Source organism: Perissodus microlepis, chromosome 16, assembly GCF_051167445.1.
Source record: "Perissodus microlepis isolate ML-2025 ecotype Zambia chromosome 16, ASM5116744v1, whole genome shotgun sequence".
NCBI lineage: Eukaryota > Metazoa > Chordata > Actinopteri > Cichliformes > Cichlidae > Perissodus > Perissodus microlepis.
The window spans coordinates 7,236,396-7,258,787 of record NC_140476.1 but is presented as its reverse complement, the minus strand read 5'-3'; the positions used below and the strand labels follow the sequence as shown (position 1 = coordinate 7,258,787).

The window sequence follows — 22,392 nt, the reverse complement described above, 5'->3', positions numbered from 1 at the left end:
CAGTATTCTTTGTAACGAGTGTTTTTTTTAACTGAGGCAACCTGCGACTGAATAACAGAGTTTAAAACACAAACCTAACTCCTTAAACTGCCACATCATGACATCATATCCACTTCACTGCCCATGCCAAGATAACTTGTAGGGGACAATATAAGTATTACCACATCTCGATCACTTAATAGTAAAAGCTAACAGTGAAATGAAAGTGTCCTTTCAATGACTCTGCAAACTACAAAGTAAGAACTGATGATATGAATTTCCAGCCTGTGGTGCAACCCAAACTTTCACAAGTCCCCTGGGCAGTATCCCCTTTTTCTTCGAGGTATGGAAACTTTTATTTATTTATTTATTTATTGTCAGCCAGAGGCACCAAAAGTAGGTAAATGCCCGAGAAAAACAGAAAGTGAAAATGGGAATATTCAAATGTTTGACTAATTCAAAAGAAAACCATTTAATAAAACATGTTTGACCCTGATGGTATTAAATAAAATTAGGTAGAACTATACTTGAGATATAAGCATGGATTAAAAACGTGACTGAATTATTTAAGGTTGATTTTCTTTTCACTTCAGGTCCTGAAATCACCAAGAACACCATATTTTTAAATAAAGTTCTGAAGATAATAAGAGTAGTAATTTGTGCAGACTTAAAAAAGAACAAAGCACTTTGATCATGTACAAAGGTGCACGTTGTTTCTCCTGTTTGTTGGTTTTCTTTATTGATTAACTCTATAAACTAAACGTGAATTTCCTGAGTAATCATACTTAATAACAAGCAGAGGAGCAGGTTGACCAGAACCCTTAAATCATCTACGGGAGCACTAGAAAAAGTAAAACAAATAAGACTGCAATGACCCTGATGTGGGATGCAAAGCAGTAACACACAGTTCGACCTGTTTTCATATAAATGTCTCATTGTGTAGAAAGGCAGGGTATATTTCTCGTCTGCTGGGACCAAACAGTCAGTGTGAATGATTTATAGCCTACAGCTGTGGGGATAATACACCTGAATGAGTTAAATGGGGCAGAATTAGACCCAACACAGCTGAATATTGATGCTTTAGTAATACTTGTTAACCTAGAAGTCTTCAGGTATTTGGCTGAAAGATTGAAAGATGGAAATAAATTGTCAAATGGGAGACAAATGAGTTAAGAAGTGGTCTGGTTAAAGGATAGAGGGATAAATTAGCATGAAAATTGTCTTTGTTGGAGAAAGAGTGTTCAGTTTCAGGGCCATGGGAATTGTAGAACAGTAACTCAAATAAGTTCATAATAACAAAGAAAGAATGATTAGAAAAGCAAAGACAGAAGAGAATGGTTGTTTAGAATAAATTCTTAATCGCGAGTACTGATTTGTATGCAGTACTGCACCGAAAACCTCTCTGCGATTACTTTGAATGCTTGCAGATTGCTGCAGTTGCCTCCAGTTCGAATAGAAAACATTGACTTGTCTACAAAGACTTGCCAGCTTCTCAGCAAGCAGTAGCAAAATTTAACAAAGTGCAATGCAAACCATCAAAGTAAGAGCTGTGTGTCAGCACTTCAACTCACACATTTCAGAATTTACCTTGAATGCAAAATATCTCAGCTTTTGTGTTTGTGTAACCCTTTTCATGACTTCACTATCACATGTTGGCAAATTTGCAGGCAAACTAATGTTTTCCATGCAAACTAAAGGCAAATTCAGCAATTGCTACTGCAAATTTCACCTAGCAACTGCCAGATACCACTCACCAACTCCATCAACCTGTGATTGCAATGGTGTCACTGAACCGTTTCTAGGCTTGGAGGCATAAAGGAAAGCAATGAAATGAGCCAGAAGTAGAAGCAACATTGAGAACTGGTGACAGCTCCCATCCAGATCCCCCAGAGTACTTTTTACAAAGAACAATGAAAGGAAGAAGGTCTGAATTCAAATCAAATCAAATTAAATCACTTTTATTGTCGCATCACATGTGCAGGTCCACTGGTACAGTACATGCGAGTGGAATTCTTGTGTGCGAGCTTCACAAGCAACAGAGGTGTGCAAAAAAAAATACAATAACATAAAACAAGCAAAATATAAGAATGGCTAAATCTGAGAGTAATAAATATATGTACAATATAAGAGTGTATGCATTACTGGATGTGTATACTAAATATGTTTTTCTACGTGTGTGTGTGTGTGTGTGTGTGTGTGTGTGTGTGTGTGTGTGTACATATTTTACAAATTAAATAGAGTAAACAATAAAATAAAATATATAAAATATACAGAGGTTGGTAGTTGAACATGTGCAAAACAAGTGGCAAATGAGAAGTTTATTGGTCTCTGGGTACTGAACTCCATATAAAATGATCCTCAAATAAATTTATTAAGCTTGATTATTAATTTAAAATACTGTTTGCTGTAACGCTGGATTCAGATACTTGTATTTCTAATAAATCATATACATAACACATACAATGCCAACTTGAATTTACCAGCTAATGGAGAAAGGGATGACAGTGTACATTCATTAAGAAGATTTTAGATGAAACAATGGTCCCTTTTTAAATGAAAGGCACCAGAGATAAGATTAGTACCATGTTGTATTAAAAAAGACCTTAGAGTAGTGATTGATGAACCGATTGAAGTATTTAATTAAGACATAAATCAAGTGAAAAAGTTGAGTCATTTTTCAATAACATTACATACAATCTGACTTCTTATTGCAACCAGAAGAGTTGACCCCCTACTGTTCACTGGAAGTAATTCATGTAAATTAATTCCTAACTGGGTTTGCTGGCAGTTATCACTGACGCTTTACCTATTTCCTTGGAAAGCAAGGAAATAGGTAAAGATCCAAAATTGACACGTGCAACACAATATTTTTTTAAAATATGAAAACGTTTTACAATATCCTTTAAATTCCAAGGCTGAGATAATAAAACTAGTTTTCATTCTGACTGATTCTTGCGCTGAAATAGCAGCTTATAATCAAGCTGTGTGCTCAAGTGGTTTTGAAAACCTGCAAACAAATTGCACAGAGCGTTCAACAAATAGCAGTCAAGCAGACCACCAGCCCTATCTGGCATTTAAAAAGTGGACACTCCGTTCAAATAATAGCCCAGAGGTTACAAGTAATCATCACAGAACAATTCTCCTGTTCCCCAAGGAAATAACTCCCCAAAGCAGCTGCATTGTCCTTTTCTGTAAGCCCACAGAGTAATAACTCAGGTCGACACAACAGTGTTCACACAATGCAAAGAGGAGAGATGACAAGACTGTGTGATTGGCACGTTGTTTTTCTTCTTCCTCTTTAATATTCTTTATTGAAAGAGTTATACAATAAGGCGCATATGAGGCATTATGAGAACAAAAGAACAACAGAGACATGACATAGCAAATTCAAAAACTACCAGGCTGACCTGACCAGAAATAACAAAGCTAGTCAACTGTTCAAGAGGGTTAAAACAACTGATTCTCTTTTTATTTGGCTTTCTTTTGGTCCTTGGTTTGTTGTCTACATTTTGACTTTCATTTATCAGGACAATTTCTGTTATTATTACTGAGTCTAATTACCCCTCAGGTTTCTGATTTCTCTTTTAACTTATGATCTTCATATTTTTCCAGTTCTACGTATTAATTATTTTGTTGTGTTCACTATAGTTGTCTGTGTTTTCACGTTTCATTTTTCCATTTACTTCCTGTTTTCCGATACATCATCAACTTGAAATAAAGGGTCGCTTTGTGTTATTTCCGCCTGCCTTTTGGAGCCTGAATTTGGTTCCTCAATCTGCAGGACATGATGGTTTATGAGGCTCTTAAGATGAGGATTTTTTTTTTTAAATGTTTTCCCCATGTCAACATTTGATTGAGTCAGAGAGTCTCAGTAATGTCTGGAGCTGAATCATGCACATATATAAAGAATTAAGAACATCAAAAGTCCTCATGAATTCCGCTGATGCAGCACATGGGGATTTCTTCTCAGAGCTGAACACTGAGATATATTTAGAGAGGAGAAGCTAAGTAAATAAAATCTGTCTTTATTATTATTCTTTATATTCTATTCTATGTTATCCACACTTCAGAGAAAGAAGCTGTTCTGATGTTCTTTATGTAGTTCATCGTGATTCATTCATGTGTTTATGGGATTCTGTTTCAGCATTATTAAACTATTAAGACCACTGCTTTGCATTTCTTTGATCCTTTCCTTTGGCCTACAACATAACAGGGATTATGGTCCCTATATACTTTATTGATTTATTGGGGATTTGACAGGAGGGTCAAGGTAGCACATCTGAAAAGTCTTCTAGGTTTTCAATAAGTGGCTGCTGAGAACTGTAGTACTGTGATTGTAATGTAATAGGAAGTTCCAGTCTTATCTCATGGTGAAATTAGCAGAACATTAGATGAGACTTTTCATTCTTGTCAATGAAGATTTCAGATAGTTACAGAAGGTAATTCAGACACAAAATAGATTTTTTTTTTATTTGTGTGCATTAAAGGACATTTAAAAGCGCAAAACAGACGTAAAAGCAAGTTCAAAATTGGTAAACAGGTAAGCAGGAGAATGAGAATCAATGTAAGACACAAATTAAATGTCTAACTTAACCCCAATTCCTAAAAACTTGTGTTGCTAAATAACATACCCCCCACCCCACGCAAAAAACAAACAGAAAAAAGAAGAATGCAAAGAATTAATATACGTGTTGTTTATTCACAATAGAAAATGGAAAACATATCTAATTTTTAAAGCAAGTAAATGTACTAATTTAAGGAAAAATATAAGCTCATTTGGAAGTTGATGGCAGCGGCACATCTCACAAACGCTGCAGTCCGTAAACGTCTGGGAAGAGAGGAGACTGGCTGTTGGACTTTTGGGAGAGGCCTGATAGAGGATTCTAGCTGCTCACCAGTCCTGGGTCTACTTTGTCGCATTTTTTTCACCTCATGCTTTTCAGTTGGTGACAGGTCTGGCCTCCATGCAAGCCAGTTCTGCACTTGGACTCTTTTACTACAAAGGCATGCTGTTGTAAAACCTGCTGTATGCTGTTTAGTATTGTCTTGCTGAAATATGCAAGGCCTTCCCTGAAAAAGACGTCGTCTGGATGGGAGCATATGTTGTTCTCTGTATATCTTTTTTGTATTTCAAATAAGCAAATTTACTGTGAAAGATCAAGTGATACAAATGAATGCTGAAACTACATTCACTTACTGTTCATTCACTGCATCAGCCTTAAACAAGATTATTATGGGTACAGAATTATATAAAGTTTATAAAGACTGTTTACTGAATATCTTATTGAAATGAATAGCTTATTCAAAATGGTTCCTACCTACTTAATTTTATTAATCAATAACAGAAGTTATCACACTGGTGAAGTGATAAAAGTCGTCCATGTCTAGTTAACGATCCTCAGAAATCTGGTTTTAAGATTTGAATTTATAATATACAGGATTTATGGAATGCAATAAATAAGTTCCAGCTCTTCTAAAACTCAATTTCAATACAAAATCCTTATCCTTAAAGGCATATCAAACTGCTTTCACATTACAGGATCACATTGTAGTCATTTTTTACCCAGTATACCTCCAGTAGCTCTTTAAGTCTACCTGAAGCACATCTGGGATGCCTCCTGACAATCGGGGACAATGCCAGATATGCCCTGCCATGCAGTTAAATCAACAAAAAAAACTCATAGAAATGTGATAATCTGTTTGCTGTTTTGATTTTCCACTCTCTCTCGTGTCAGGGTTGGGTCAGGCAGCTGAAGATCCGCCTGTGAGTGGAATCACGGATTCCTTCCTTCAGCTGTCACACCTGTTGCTCACCACACCAACTCTACTCACTACTCAGCTGCCTGCCCATGAGTTTGTTTGCTGGTGCAAAACAGATCAGTGTCCCCACTACACGTATTCTCCCCACTCCACGTATTGTCCCCAGACCTGCTAAGTAAGTAATCTCACATACTCTCCATAAAACCCCCTGGAACAATTCTGTGGAACACCTTTACCTGTCTGTGGATTAACCTGGGCTAACTTACCTCTCTCCTCTCTCAGTGGCTCCCAAACTCAAATTGTCCCCATTAGATTTCCTTGTTGGTATTCAATAAACCTTTTGAACGTTGAATTTGTCTGCACTGGGTCCTGCTTAAGAGTCCACATAGGGTTTTTTTCTATTTTGTCATGCAACAGTAATCTCAAACAAATTGGTCCATATGTGTTGTTTTACAAGATATTATTTCCATAGAGATTAAAAAGAGCTTGTGAAGCTGATAAATTGATTAGTACATGTTGTGTTCCAGCATTGATAAAAACAAATATTTTGGAGGTTGTGACCTCCAAAAATGAATTTTAAAAATCTCAGATTTGTCATTATAACTGGATTTTTTAAGTAATTCAAAAATGTTGTAATTAAAGTGTGAAAAAGATGTCTGAGGGGTGTTTTTTTGTTTTTACACATTTAGTGTTCCTTAAGATTGCAAAATACCACCCTCAATGCAGATAACAAAAAATCAAAAGCTTGGAGAATGATAAATTTTCTATATCAACAGTACAATATCTATCTAAATGAAGAAAACACATGAGAGCTGTGTCTCAGTTGCCAAGCTAATTTTTTAGAGGTTGAGGGGATAAAAAGGTATGTGTAGTCACCACCATCAAAGGCAAAGAAAAGATCAAAAGGAATTAAAATAGAGGAATGCCCACCACTGGCAGGAAGATCATTAGTGAATTAAAAGAAAAAAAGTACCTCTCAGCACTGGGAGTGTTATTTAAAGAGTGATTGTTTCCCTGGTAGAAGTACCAATAAATCTAAACTTGCATGTATATCTTAAAGTTGACAAACTACAGCATTTAATAATAATGACAAGAACTTTTATATGAATAAAACTCATTAAACTCTAAATTTACTTAAAGAAACAACAGTTTGTTGTACATAGCTTGTAAGATTTTGCCCGTTTATAATATATTTAAGCTTGTTTGCAAGTATCACGTTTTCACAATCTAAAAAGCTGTCATTATCTTTCTTTCATTGTCCACAAAAATCTTAGTATAGTTATGTGTTTGATGAACATTGTAGGAGTTTTCTAGATTATTTTAAAGTGTTTTCCTCTTAATCTTTTGCCCACACAAAAAGTGTATAAATGTGCTTATTTATTCCTGATATTAGGACAATTACTTACTGTCAGAAGATTACACACACAACAGTCCTGTCTCTGCACAGGTGACAACTAGCCAGCAAAACAACACCTGGTTGTAAGCTAACATTATGGCTGCTAATGTAAGGCTCCAGTGTTCTAAAAATCACACATATCCCTCTGATAAACAGTTTGATTGCATTGATTGCAGTCTTCCTCTGTGTAATTCAGACATTTTTGTCATTCAGCTAAAATATGTATTAGGGCAGCTTTAGGGTGAAATTTGTTGAACTGACAAGTTTTTGCTTGTCACCAATGGCAAGTACTTAATTTTTAGTAATTTTTTTCAGAATGCCACAGCTCTGAGTCTCCTCCAGCAGAGTCCAAGATCTCCATTTTGAAAAAAAAAAAAAAAAAATGAGGCCATAGCATATGATTCACATACCCAGTGGCGGTCCTAGCCTGTGTGGCGCCCTGGGCGAACACTCCCTCTGCCCCCCCCCACCCCCCACCCCCACCCGCAAACACACACACATAAAACATATTAAGGATTGTACATAAACATAAAACTGTTGTTGGAACCATACTGAATTTCACCAGAGAAACACACACACACACAGACATATGAAGAGAGAGAGAGTGTGCCTAGTATGCAAACAGCCACCAAACAGCCATCATAATTCATCATACAATGAGAACAGAACAAATCAACAATTGACAATGATTAATTAATATTAAAACCTGTAACATAATGTATTGTTTGGAGTTTAGTCTGTTACTGTTACTATTTTTACCATTTCTTCTTGGAGCAACTGTAACCCACATCATTTCCTTAGGGATTAATGAAGTATTCTGATTCTGATTGTTTCAGAATACATGACCTGCCATTATCCAATGACACATCTGCTTAACTGTATCTTTTGCTCGTGTCTCCTCCTCTTCTTTTCTCTTTTTTCTAAACTGAAGACATGATGGCTTTGAACTTTTCTTGTCCATCTTCCATTGGTTTTAATTTTACACTCCAGTATGAACACCCATCCCTCAACCCGAGGATCACCACAACATAACCGAATAAACCTACACCTTAGTTCACTTTGTCTAGGGTTTATTTAGAGGACAACCCAGGATTCACTGTAGTTTGCGTTTTGGCCAGCAGAGGACGCGGGTGAGCACACACCCGACGTCGGACTCGTAATAATACGGCGAAGACACCAAAGAAGAAGAAGAAGAAGCAGAAGTTTCCGGTGCAACAGCTAGGCATCATCATGCCTACTGCTGTGATTATGGAAGAAAATTTTGATAAGTTATTAGAGCAGTGTGAAGCCCAAGAGCTTGAGGTAAGGACTTTGTGATCTTAAATATGAACAGGAAGGTCGCAGAGATTTTGTGGCTTTGAAAGCAGGATGGGAACGGTGCGGTTTCTAGATATTTTAGGCTAGCGTACTGGCTACAAAACCTAGCCTGTGTGTAGCCTACCTTAAAGCTCTGTGAAATTAACTTATCAAACACGTTTTCTCGTAGGCGAAACATTCTCATGTTAAAAATGAGATATAGGCTGTAGCAACGTGTTCATGTTGGACTGCTCTTTGCTTTACCTTTGCCTTTACTTGCCAGCAGATAGTAGGAAGTTAGCGGTCATAATCTCTCCGTTAAATTGGAACATATCTGCAGGTCATGTGTTTGATTTAAGAACCTTTAAGTCTCATCTGTGTTGACAGTCTGTCTGGCTATCTGCATGCAGCCTACGGACTGACAGTTTATAGTATAAGAATAAGTGAGCGAGACCAGTACTGTAATGTTAGCAGGAGCTAAAACTATTAACTGGACGCTTGCTGTTGGCTGGGTGAACATCAGCGACTATTATTTTTTCTTTATTATGACAATAATAAGACAATAATAATAACCCGTTTTCTCTGAGAAGTAATATTTGTTCAGTTTTCCGCTTGTTTTAGTTCCAATGTTTAATCGCACACCTGCATTTCTTTGTAATAGGCTCCAGGGGGCATTGCAACACCTCAGGTCTACGCTCAGCTGCTGGCGCTCTATTTACTTAATAATGACATGTAAGTCACTGATCTCTGATCTCTATGTATTTATAAAAAGAAATACATTTAAATGTATATTTGGGTCTCAGATTGCAGGTAGCTGATTTAGTTGATGAGCCCCTTTTTACTGCCTGTATCTGTATTATGAATGTGTTGTGTGTTTTCCTAACAGGAATAATGCCAGGTATCTATGGAAGAGGATTCCCCAAGCAATAAAATCGGTAATCTTGTTAAAACATGTGTAAACACTGCTAAAGAAATAACATTTGAGCATGTAAATGTGAACAGTAAATGCTGTTTACTTTAAAATCCAATGTTGGTTTTATTACATTTTTCAAACCTACTGATACTGTCATGTATACAGTTACTAGACACTTTGAAAGGTGCACTTTGCTAGTACTGGATGAGCCCTCTTTTGCCCTCAGAGCTGCCTTAATTCTTCGTGCCATAGATTCAACAAGGTGCTGGTGTTAGAGGTTTTGGTCCATGTTGACATGATGTCATCACACAGTTGGTGCAGATTTGTTGGGTGCTTATCTCTGACATAAATCTCCTGTTCTGCAACCTCTCTAGACGCTGTACTTGCTTAAGATATGGTGACTGTGGAGCCCATTTGATTAGCCTTCCTATCAGTTCAAAACAGTTTGACCATTCTCCTCTAAACTCTGTCATCAACAAGAAGTGGCACTCATTTGATATTTTCCTTTTTTCTGAAAATACAGTGTAAATCCTAGAGATGTGGGGAAAAATCCCAGCAGATCAGAAGTTTCCTAAATACTCAGACCAGCCCATCTGACACCACCAACCATTCAAAGTGTCTTGTATTACCTTTCTTCGTCATTCGAATACTCAATTTGAATAGCATTTTGTCTTTGTCTCATCTTGTGTGAATGCACTAAGTTAATGTCATGTGACTGGTTGATTTAATGAGTAAAGACAAACTCATGGATTGGAGAAGTCCTTTTATGACTGAGCAGCCAGATCCATCATAGCATCACGAAGGGATGGTACAAGGAGCCAATGGTGAGAGGCTAATATGGAATAAAAAAAAATTTCTAGTTCCTGTTTGCTTTGGATCAACTGGAAGCTTTTCGTGGAGCTTTCAGATCAATATGATAATAAGGAATTATATTCTAGCTCCAAATTAGAAGTTAGAAATGTATGGTCTGTGTTTTTCATCAGCTTTTTGCCATTGTGGTGCCTGCATCACATTTAATATTAAGGGGAAACATTTTTTTACCACCCTGACACAACCAGTTCCATGTTTCTAGAAAAATTGCTCAACTGTAAATGTAAGTAACTGAAAACATATGTAATTGGCATTTTGACTTGTATTGCAAAATGATCTTAAGTCCTGGCAGATCAATTTGCCCCACAGGAAAACCTTTTGGACCTGCTTAGACAACCAAGAGAGCACTATGAAATAAATGGAATTATGGTACTGCCAATCAAGTCATGACTTCTTGCCAAGTCCAAGAAAAGACAATTTAAGGATGATGGAACCATTGTGATCCAACAGTCTTACATATATATTGGGCTGTGAATGTTCTTCACAGTAGCATTAAAACCACTACCTGGTCAAGTGTTGCATTCTGATTGTGTTTGAAATGCTTCTCACTTGTTTCCTGCAGGCAAATCCTGAATTAGCAGCTATATGGGCAGTGGGCCAACGTATTTGGCAGAGAGACTTTCCAGGGATCTACACAGCCATTGCTGCTTATCAGTGGTCGGAGAATATTCTTCATGTCATGGAGGCCCTTAGAGGTAACCAAAAAATGTTAAGAACACTAGCTGACTTCTCGTGCCTCACGTTGACCTGTTATTACACTTTTCAGATTAATTATGCTTCCAAATATTCTTTATCTGATATATAAATTTGGCTCTGTTGAAACTAGAAACTAAGGCAACATGTTCTTTCAGCACGTTTAAGTGAGTTCAATATTTTAAAAAAGTTTCATAAATCATTTAGAATAACTGCCAGCAGGGGGCAACAGCTGAACCCAGTCAGGGCTATGATGCAACAAAGCAATGGGAAAATAAACAGAAACCCTCATGGTCATGAAGGGTACATCAAATAACCACAACAAGATACTTGCATATTACGAATGTGGTTGCGTACCTACATATTTTTCTGTTTTTCAGATCACCTTCTCAACTTCAAAGGAATGATTTTCTAGAAACATCAGGTCATAAAGTTATATCATCTGATGGTCACAGTTCTAGCTGCATTTGTATCATGTGTCAATTACATTGTGCAACAGTTTAAGAATAGCTTCTCACTTATGTTTATGACACTGTTTGTTGATCACATATTAATGCTCAGTACAGTATGTCATAGCACAGTTAAGCAACCACTGGTCATAACTGCTTAGTAGATGTGTGAATAAACATTAACATTAACAAAAAATGTGCAACAGTCAAGAACTGCAGCATTTATTCAAGATTACATTTTTTTGCAATCTGACTGTACTTCCAGGCACTTAATGTACTGAGTGTATTCATGACCATCATACAGCTCACACTAATTAGAGTATCGCATAATATATATTTTTTCCATCAATGTGTTAAAAGAATATATTTCCAAACGTATAAATTAATCTGAATATTTTTAATAAATCTGTATAAATCAAAGCCACAAAAGGAAGACATTAAATATATTGAGAACCTAAAAAGTAATAAAATATATTATCATCTTACCTTAAATTTAATTTAATTTAACAGTCTCACTAAATTGTGGATTTTATTATTAAAAGCATCAGGTTCCAGTGTTGAAGAATAAGCATTGCAAAAGAAAGAGACTAGCAGATAAATTATCATTTAGAAAAAAAGAGGCTTAAATGTTGTGTCAGTGGTAGTTTAATAAACATAATTGATCCTCAGCCATTTGCTGTTATCAGTTAGTTTAATTTAAAACATATGAAAATTGTTTTTCTGTACAGTCACTCCATTTACTAAACGGAGCCGGTTACATAAATTGGCACATTGAGCAGATAAATTAAAAGAAATCAAATGGAAAAACAGCCAAGTCACAGGATCTTGACACAGACTTGTTTACCAATAATACTGAGCCCCCTTTCTCAGGTCGAGCTCCTCTGAGCCGGTCACATGGACCCTGTTTGTCTGTGCTCAGTTGGCCACTTGGGTCACTGTTAGAGGGGACTCGGCGCCCACTGGGGCATGTGACACATGCTGCAATGGGTAGGAGGGGGCGTTTCGGTGAAAAGATCCTAGGCTAGCAAGCGGGTAGGAATGCCTGGTGGAAAGGATCGGGTGTCACCAGCTGTGAGTGTGCAGTATAAAGGACAGAGCTGCTAGCTCTCAACCAGAATAGATATCAGCATTTCAAGTACGGCACACCAACAGGAGAAGTTCTTAGACGCTGTACTCTCTTTTAGCGACTCAGCTTTTAGCTTTCTCCTTGTGAGAACAGAAGACTTCCTAGTCTAGGTGTACGCATAAAACTTACAAAATGGACATCCAGAGGACAGGATCTGTGGTTCGGCCCCCCAGCCCCATGGATAGCCTTGAGAAGCAGCTGAGCTGCCCCATCTGCCTGGACATGTTCACGAAGCCTGTGGTCATCCTGCCTTGCCAGCACAACCTGTGCCGTAGCTGTGCCAGTGACCTCTATGACTCGCGCAACCCGTACCGCTTTTCTGGTGGCGTCTTTCGCTGCCCTACCTGCCGGTTTGAGGTTGTGCTCGACCGCCATGGTGTGCACGGGCTTCAGCGAAACCTGTTAGTGGAAAATATCATTGACATCTACAAGCAGCAGCAAGAACTAAGTGGCAGTGGAAAGACAGAAACCAACCTGAAGCCTAAAGAGTCCAAGGAGCCAAAGTGCCAGGAACATGAGGATGAGAAAATCAACATCTACTGTGTGACCTGCCAAACACCCACCTGCTCCATGTGCAAAGTGTTTGGCCAGCATAAGGACTGTGAGGTGGCCCCTCTAACAACTGTTTATGAGACCCAGAAGGGTGAACTGAGTAATGCTATCGATACTCTGGTGACCAGCAATGGTCGCCTGCAGTCTCTGCTCAATCAGATGGAAGACGCCTGCCGTGCTGTACAGGAAAACGCTCAGCGTGCCAAGCAGGGCCTCGCTGAGCGGTTTGATCTGCTATATGCTATCCTAGAAGAGCGTAAGGGCATTTTACTTGAGCAGATTGGGAAAGAGCAAGATGAAAAGGTGGCAGCTCTGCGGGCACTGGCTCAGCGTTACGGTGAGCGACTGCAGGCCAGCTCAGAGCTGACCGATTCGGCTGTGAGGGCATTGGAGCAGAGTGGAGCTGCTGAGTTCCTGTTGGCTTCGAAGGGCCTTATCACACAGACCAAAGATGCAGCCAAAGCCTCACTGGGGGAAGAGAGGCCCGAGCCAGGCTTTGAGAAGATGGACCACTTCACTATATCAACGGAGCATGTTGAAAGAGTCCTTGGAAAAATGGACTTTGGAGTGGTTGGAGATGATGATGAATTTGAGGATGCAGAGGAAGAGGAGGAAGAAGAGGAGGAATGATGAGAATTGGAAGTTGTTTTGAACTTAAGTACTCTTGAAGGTGTTTTGAAATAGGGCAGTGTTTGTCTTGAGGACTCTGAATTTAATGTTGAATGAAATATTAAGGAGGTGAAAGAGGATGTGGGCTGAAACTGTTTGCCCTGTCAGTGCAATATCTAATTTCAGTGTCATATTCATTCTTTTTTCTTAAGTTCTTTTTATACTTTTGTACCTCTAAGTCTGTTAAATGTAGAAACAGGTAGTATTTAGGAGTAGTTGTTATTTTAGATTTCCTTTCTCACTTTTTTTTGTGGAATTGGTGATCAACTGACCTCGATGTAATCACCAAGTCTGTTGTTACTGGTAATAAACCTGCATGAATTGAAGCAGCAATGTTCTTTATTTTTAGCTCAATGTAAGCCCAACTTAAAATATTGATTTATTTATATTAAATAAATGGGGCTTAAAAGGAAAAAAACCCTACATGACTTAGGATTATTTTGGTGCTACAGACTTTTGGAGTGCTTCCATCAAAATGGTTCCCAGTCTGTTGCTGCTCTTACTTGGCAGTGGACTGTATTTAAAAATAAAGCCCCTTGCCATGTCCTGTCTGCTTTGCCTTTGCTGGTGAAAAGTGGGGGCTATTTTTAAGAGGTGAGATGGTGAGAGATGATAGCTCACCCTGGAATAGACTGACAGGGAAGGACAAGCCAGGTCCCGTTTCTCCTGCATAAAACTCCCATCCTCCCACTCACTGATGTCTTACTCAGCACCTCCAACCTAACTCTGAAGTGTCAGAGGGGCATGCTAAGAAAGGCCCGTCCAGTTGCCACACAAGTCATTCTCTAGCGGCCAAGAGGCCATGGTAAAAATATACATCTTCCCTGAGGCTGGGTTACAGAAAAAACCCCTTGAGATGATCGGCCTTGTTGGGTCAGGAGCATTTGGATTTACAGATGGTCAGCTGCCAGAAAGTTGTTCCAACACAAGAAGCAGTTTTATAAGCTGTGTCTCTTTTTAATAGATAGGAGTTTTTAGCATAGTGATGCACAACAAAATGGGTTTCATTTGGATTTCTTGATTTAAGAGGTTGTTTGAATCAGAACAGTATTTAAATAAGGATTGTGGCTATTTGATCTCAGGCCTCCATTTCAGGGACGACACAGAGGACACCCAGTCAGTTTTTATAGTCCAACATATTTTTTTTAGCTTGTTTTTGGCTAAGCTTTTGTTTTCAGTGCAGTTTAGTTTGTCTACAAAAACTTTGTCTTTATTCGAGTCACAGTTACACAGTTCGTTTTTTTAAGGTTCAGGAAAAGAATTATTTAGAAAAAGCTTCTGTAACATTTTAGTGGGACAGAACACCCCGCCAGAATATGATTATGAATTATTTGTTCAGGTCCCCTGAATCTTTTGGATATATTTAATGGTCCCCACCATACACAAACCCAAACACACACTGATCTCAATCAGTAGAATCACACCATTCTTCTAGCACTCTTCCTTTACATAAATAAAGATTTATTTATTTATTTAATAAATTAATGGAAGAAACAAATTGGTGTATCTAATGGTCAAAATTCCCTAGAGCTGGACCCACAGATCATCCCCCCATGCTGAAACGCCACCAACAGTCATGACTTTGGTTAAAACTTAAGCGCAGCTGTTGCGTAAACGGTGTTGACATATTTTCCAAGACATGCGTTCAGCTTCTTTTTGCCTCTTTTCGATAAGTGCAGTAACATTTAGGACAGGAAGCTCGTTGGACATCACAATGGGAACGCGCTCTTGACAATCTCCGGCCTTCCCCTACACAGCTGTCTTTTCTCATCCCACTTGTTATTGTTACTGCTGCTAACGGCTGCAGCAGACAGGAGGATGATTGTTGGTATACACACAACCCGTTGCTAGGCTATAAAACACCAAAGGCCATAACCCCAAGGCACTTACGTGATAGCTGCTGTAGCAGCAGCAAATACCTGCCAGCGTATGTTGTTTTTGAGGCCCTGTCACTCCTACAGTAATCTCCACAGCACGTCAAGTCAGGCTAGATAAACAGGGCAGTTTGGAAGCTGAAGCCAGAGCCTGCTGATAAAGTCTTCAACGGGTCTGTGGTGTGAGCATATTCGTGATTCGGCTTAAGCATGCTTCATTTAACAGATCTTTAATTAAGTGTACTTGATTGTGGAATTCATTTTAGCTCAAGTCAAAGTTTCCTGAACAACAAAATGCAAGATTTCACTTAAAGCAAACCCAGATGGTACGATGAATTAAAGACAGACACTTTTTTTGTTTAGACTAGCTTTGTTTGATTTTCCCAGAGCAGTTCCTGTTAGAGCTGCGTGTCATTGTGTGTTTGTTTGGGCTGGGATGAAGTGACTTGCCAAACACATACAATTACCACAAGAAAGGTGGAAAAATCTGCAAAGTCAGCAGAGTGAGAAACAAAGAGCTTCTTCCAAGGCCAGTGCACTGTCTAGTTTTAAAGAAATCAGCATCAGAATTTGTTAAGTTCCTTTCCCACCACATTCTCTGAAATTTGGTCCAGGGGGCGTTGTGTAATCTTGCAGATGGACAGAGAAACAAATACCCTTACTTGACATTTACTCAGGATGTAACAATTTAGAAACTAAGACTAAAGCGATGATGCAGCTGTTCAGTTTTATTAGGATGATACGTCTCATACTTAAAACACGAAGTTGGGAAAACGCATTACTGATGATGTATGCGTGAATGCATGTTGGGAGTGACAGATCTGGGTTATGGAATAAGTGAGACGGTACAAAAGATGGAAAATCCTCTCCAGCATTGACATTTCAGTATTAAGTGATGCCCCAGGGATGAGATCAGTGATGCACGCTACATGAGTGCAGCTGACCATAGCAGAACAAAGCCTCTGAATATCCATAAAACTAATCAATGACCTTAAAGTGTTAAAGTCAGTGGAAGAACACAAATTATTGCCTGAAAATGCAATAATGATTGGGCTTGAATTTATTGCATTGCATATTCTAAACGGAAATAGTTTGATAACCAGATTTCACTATTAAGGACCAAAGGCAGTGATAAATCATGTAAAAATAATAGAAGACAAAAACAATGTTCTTAATGATGCCTACTCAATCCATGGAAAAATCAGTGAGTGATCCCAAGTGACCTGCAAAAATCATCAGATTTTGTGTACATGAGCTTTACTTTTTTCATTCAACCCATGCAAAATATTTCCAGAGTTACAGACCCTCAGAGTGCAAAGGTGTGGGTTGAAATTTGGAGCTTTTTTTTTTTTAATCCGCTTACTGGTCCAGGATTTTAACTGCATGAGTACCAAAGAGATCCACATGACATCTCCAGAGTTGAGGGGAAAAATAAAAAAAAACCCATTAAGTTCTGTTTAAAAACTGGAGCCAAATCAATTTTACACCCACACTAAGGGTCATGGTCTAAGGAGAAAATGTTTCTGTCCAGCCCTGTAACCAGTTTTGAGCATCGTTATAATGGGATATATCATAGTTGAAATAAACTGCACCAGTTTATTGTCCACGAGAAGAAAAAAGCTTTGGTACCATAAATGTTTAATGTGTTTCTGATCATTCAAAGGGGAAAAAACTCTAAAGTGTGATTCATGAATAATTGCTAGCTTGTGAAAACAAGTTATACAAGGTCTTCTCCACCCACCCACCCCCACCACCACCCCCCCTTTTGGGTCAGAATAATTTTCCTTAATGTATTTTGACAGTCTGTAATTCTGGCAGGTTTCATAGCATGAAGGTAAAACTGTACATGGCTCAGAGGGAAAGATCTATACAGAATACTTTTTTAATACATGTTTCATATCTAATTTAAAACAGCCTGTGAATATAGATTATTTGTGCTTTGTACGTTATGAGATGAACAGTCTGTTCAGTGGTTCATTATAATCTGATGTGTTTCTGGTTCTCAGCTTTGTTCCTTAGAATATAATAAATCACTCCTGAAGAATTATTCATCACAGCATATGACCTCCTGTGCTGTTGCTCATTAGAAGTGCTGTTTACACGAGACATGTTGCTTAAATGTCATGTTAAAATGCTGCAACATCATACTCTCCTCGTGCCTGGAAGCCCCCAGCAAGTTGCCCTGTTTGCTGTGCACTTCAAATAGAACCAGAGCCTAGATTTAGCTCATATGCACTCCATATGCACCTATCTCATATGTCTTCACAGAGAGCACACGGCAGCGGGCGTACAGCCTTGTGGCCCAGGCGTACACTTCCATCGCAGCGGAAGATTTTGCTGCCTTTGTGGGCTACTCTGTGGAAGAGGCGGTGAAGGGTAATGTTATATCTGCTTTTTTTAGTCAGCCAGTAATCTTGCTCTCAATTTTATCACATTACTTTATACAGAGTTATTAAGAATATTTTTTTTCCCCCTCACTTCAAAGGTGTGGTGAGCCAAGGCTGGCAGGCAGACGCCAACACCAGGATGGTGATGCCCAAAAAACCAGGTAGGTGGCAGTGTTGCTCTGTTAAACTGCGACCAGGCTGTACCCAAAAGGAACCAAGCATCCAACTCCCAAGCTTCTCCTCCCCGGGGATTTTATTAGACACATAAAAATGCTGTGAGCACAGATTTAGGACTTGGGTCATGCTGACATTGTTTTTCCTTGAAGTTCTTGAAGTATGTGATTATCGTCCATATAGCCCAAATTTTATCACGGTCACATGTCCGCGATTCAAAGCATCAAGGCCTAATCCACGGGTTTGTTGATTTATGTGGACATACCAGGAGGACATCTGTCTTATCTGTAATCATCAGAACTTACTGCATGACTGAAGCATCTGCTGCACACATGCATGCAACCAACCAACCACATGAATCCCCCAACTTTCTTCCTTAGTTTTTATTGGCTCTTTTAGTTGTTGATCTCACACCGGAAACGATTCTGTTTGAGATGGATGTAAAAAATTGTGCTGGTCTGGCAGGTAGTTGTTGTTTAACAGGTCAGGAGTAGTCTTGAGCTCACTTCTAGATGTGAACAGTAGGTCTAACTCGAATGAGCTGAGCTTCAGAGTCAGAGCATGTGGGCTAAAGAGCTAAAACTGAAAGGATGTAAGAAGATCGATAGCATTTGGCACAAGAGTAAATCCCTCTGACTCAACTTCTCCTCCTCCGTGTCTCTCTCCTTCAACAGATCCTCCCCCTGTCTCGTTGGTTCCAAATGAGCAGCAGTTGGCCAGACTCACTGACTACGTGGCTTTTCTTGAGAACTGATAACCCACCACAGCCACTGCCACCCGTTTTCACCCGCTCTGTACTGAGGGAGAATACAAGACTCTTCATCCTTCCTGCAGCCCCGGTTGAGACGTACACCCACCCCACCCCCATCATCTTGCATGATTTCTCTGGGACATGGCTATTTATGTTCAGCGACTAATAAACCCTCTGCTCTTGATGTGTTGAAAATTTCAGACTGTGATGTTGTACATTTTTATGCTCTTCGCGAACCCACCTGATGTCTAGATTTGGCCGTTTTTCAAAGGAAGCTTCATTTTCCCATCACCAACTAATTCTTTCCTCCCAGCAGAAATACACAAACCAGCTTGTACAGTCCACTCCTTCTGTTTTAGCATTTAAAGTTGGCCTTGATATAAATGTCATCGGGTAACAGGAGTCTTGGCATGCATGCATCACTGTACGGAGACCTCATTTTGAAATTTTATGTTTTGACTGGTGAATAAATATTTTGCTGTTTCTATATTTCTGGTACTGTTCTTCTGAGTTTTGTCTGTAATTGGTGTTGTATTTCAGAGTCAACATTCACTGTAAATGAAAGTTTGTTGTCTTCTGTGGCCCAATATGAGGAAGCAGCCCTGTATTTATGTATGATTATGGACCACCAGGTAAGTTGATATTGGAGCAAATGGATATTTATACCCCAAAATCACATAAATTGTTCTGGAAAATGAAACGAGTTGCAGTTTAATCCTGGCGGTGGAAGGCAAAACTTTAAACACACAGAAACATTTTTTAACATCTCTGCTAAATATAATAAACTTCTAAAGTGATGCTTTCTAATTAACATCAGAGAGCTCATGGACATTTTTGTTCTGTGATGTCATATCTGGCTGCCATCTGTTCCTCACTGCTGCAAAATAAAAGCCTGTATAAGGCCTCTGTTCTGTTTTGAGGCATAATTTGAAACGTGCACTTCTCCTTTACTTTGTAGTCATTTCAGCTTTTATTGTAGCTGGCACTGGAAGGGAGAGGCAGCCATTTGATGTGATTTAGTGTGAAATCCTGGACATCGGGGCCATTCCTTGCACTTTTGTGGTTGCAAGGATCTCATTTATTTCATGGCATGGTTTGCTTTGTTTTGAAAATGCCACATTGGACACGACTGCAAGCATGAAAATTGCCCGTCGGTTTACATTTGCTGCAGTGTGTCCTTTTAAGTCTGTCTCGGGCTACAGATTTGCAGCATGTAAAGGGAATTGTGAACTTAAAGAGACTTCTCAGGGACTGGCACTGAACCAGCATGACAGTATCCACCAGGTTTAGTCAACACAAACACTAAAAGGTAATGGACCATAAGGATATACACACAGATGTGTGTCCAGCAAACTATTGTGCATAAACTGCCTAAACTAAGTAAAGAGTGCTTAATTCGATTTATATCAATAATTAATGTAGTATTAAGCTGACTGGAAGTTTAGTGACTGTCCTGACATTAAATTAAGGCAGGGGTGTCAAACTCCAGGCCTCGAGGGCTGGTGTCCTGCAGGTTTTAGATATCACACTGGGTCAACACACCTGCATCAAATGATTAGTTCATTACCAGGCCTCTGGAGAACTTCAAGGTATGTTGAGGAGGTAATTTAGCCATTTAAATCAGCTGTGTTGGATCAAGGACACATCTAAAACCTGCAGGAAAACAACCCTCTAGGCCTGGAGTTCGACATCCGTGAATTAAGGGAACACTGGCTCAAGTCAGGTGAAATCCAGGGTTTGGAGTTTTGGGTTATTCTCACTGTTTGTGCAGGTTTCAGCTGGCAGCAGAGTTAGCACTGCCCACACGGGCCAAGGACACTGTCACGAGAGGAAGCAGCCAAGAATAATTCGTATAGCGCTCACTTTACAGAAAACAAACTAAAATCCGCGGAACCACCGTGAATGTGCAGTGCAACATGGCCGGTTAGCTCAGTTGGTTAGAGCGTGGTGCTAATAACGCCAAGGTCGCGGGTTCGATCCCCGTACGGGCCACGGTTCTCCTATTGGTAATTGAATATCTGACGCGTCATTGAACTGCCGTGAGTTTTCCACGTTGTGCATGATTTCATCGACATGCAGTTCAAACAAATTTTCTGTTTGTTTTGTTGTTGTTTTTTCCAGGTTAACTGTTACAAGGACACCAGTCTTTTCCTACTGAAGACGACTGCCAGGTTTATACTTTCAGGGACAACGCAGCCCAAGACTTTGTTTTTTTCCATCTTTAAAAAAAACAGAGTTTCACTGAATAACTTTTAAAAACTCTGACTATTAACACAGAGTAATCTGATGTATGCAGAACACAATTCTCTAGGTTCATATGATACACAGTGACGACAGTGCTTTGAAGTAAGGGCACAAGGTCACACTGTGTTTCCAGAATTGGCTCTGTGCTTTTACTACCATGGGTCAACGTGCTGGTTCAGATTACTGACACATGCATAATGCCATGTGGTATACATGGCCTCATATCTGCTATCTGCATTACAATAATAAATTTGACCTCAGTGTTCTCACCTACCTTTAACTGATCCAGTTTTGACACAGAGCTCTCATGTAGGAAGATTCTACAAGCACTGGTAACTTATTTTTAGATGAGGTGATCTATGGACTGAAAGTGAATGGAAAGTCATACACTTTCAATTATCCCCCTCAGACTTCAGCTTCTTTTTCTCAGAAATCTTCACAGTCATAATATAAAGTAAGACACTTTAATTTGTCTACATATTGTTACTGTAGTATGTGGTAGCACTCGTGGGAAGGGAAGCCAGGCCTCATATATTTTCTCAAACTTCAGTTCTCATTTTAATGAAAGCAATTTGTTTAATGGTTTCGGCCATTCTCTGCTCTTCTCATTTCTCACTGACTGTAAAACGGACCACATGAAACAGCAACCCTCTGAATGCCACGGTGAATATGTGGTGAAACACAGTTTTGCACTCTCACAATCTGAAGGCTGAGCAGGACTCCCTTGAGATGAGGCTCTGCTCCACTCTGATTACCCAGGGGTTTGTCAGATGAAGCCAGCTTTGAATTTGATTGACTTTTTTTAGGTTTTAAGTAAATAATAATGTCACTACACTGCAGCTACAGCAGTTAACTCGTCATGGTAGGTGTACACCAAAACCTGAACATCAGTATGGAGAGAAAATTTGGACTGTCAGTATTAGAATGTGACATGTGCCAGGGCAGTAGTAGCACAGCAGCAATTTCACTGGCTGTGGCTTTTTTTATGACAACAATTCCCGCACACTCAGGCACTACTGTACTTACTGACCTTATCAACTTAGAGGAGGAACATTTGTGGACACAACAGACTTTTCAAGCCAGCGAAAAGGATTCTGTGAATGACTTGGTGAGGATTTCTACAACATTCACAGTGGTTGTGAGCAAGTCCGTCTTTGCACACAGGATGCTTTTTCACTCTTTTTAAGTCCACTTCTTGTACACAACCATTTTCAAAGCAATGGCATTTTTTAATACACAATTTAACACTGTTCAATGCG

General features: G+C 39.2%; 2 protein-coding genes and 1 non-coding gene across 3 annotated transcripts; all 3 read left to right on the top strand.

Annotated features, from left to right (window-relative positions):
- The first annotated feature begins 8,301 nt into the window (after positions 1-8,301).
- cops8 (COP9 signalosome subunit 8) lies at positions 8,302-19,378 on the top strand. The gene is made up of 7 exons (XM_084908260.1): positions 8,302-8,437; positions 9,093-9,163; positions 9,318-9,366; positions 10,777-10,909; positions 17,846-17,953; positions 18,063-18,125; positions 18,813-19,378. Exons 1-7 carry the CDS (start codon positions 8,366-8,368, stop codon positions 18,890-18,892), a joined length of 576 nt encoding a protein of 191 aa, XP_084764386.1. The 5' UTR covers positions 8,302-8,365; the 3' UTR covers positions 18,893-19,378.
- On the top strand, positions 10,918-17,328 carry trim63b (tripartite motif containing 63b). Its single transcript, XM_084908259.1, has one exon. The coding sequence runs from the start codon at positions 12,615-12,617 to the stop codon at positions 13,662-13,664; it is 1,050 nt and encodes a 349-aa protein (XP_084764385.1). The 5' UTR covers positions 10,918-12,614; the 3' UTR covers positions 13,665-17,328.
- Positions 19,379-20,807: 1,429 nt separating the features above from the next.
- On the top strand, positions 20,808-20,881 carry trnai-aau (transfer RNA isoleucine (anticodon AAU)). Its single transcript has one exon. It is a non-coding gene; the product is annotated as a tRNA-Ile (tRNA).
- The last annotated feature ends 1,511 nt before the right edge of the window (positions 20,882-22,392 follow it).

Coding starts and splice junctions, on each gene's coding strand:
- cops8 (XM_084908260.1), top strand. CDS start 8,366: ATGCCTACTGCTGTGATTATGGAAGAAAATTTTGATAAGTTATTAGAG. Junction 8,438..9,092: donor GTGAAGCCCAAGAGCTTGAG/GTAAGGACTTTG, acceptor TCTTTGTAATAG/GCTCCAGGGGGCATTGCAAC. Junction 10,910..17,845: donor TGTCATGGAGGCCCTTAGAG/GTAACCAAAAAA, acceptor ATGTCTTCACAG/AGAGCACACGGCAGCGGGCG.
- trim63b (XM_084908259.1), top strand. CDS start 12,615: ATGGACATCCAGAGGACAGGATCTGTGGTTCGGCCCCCCAGCCCCATG.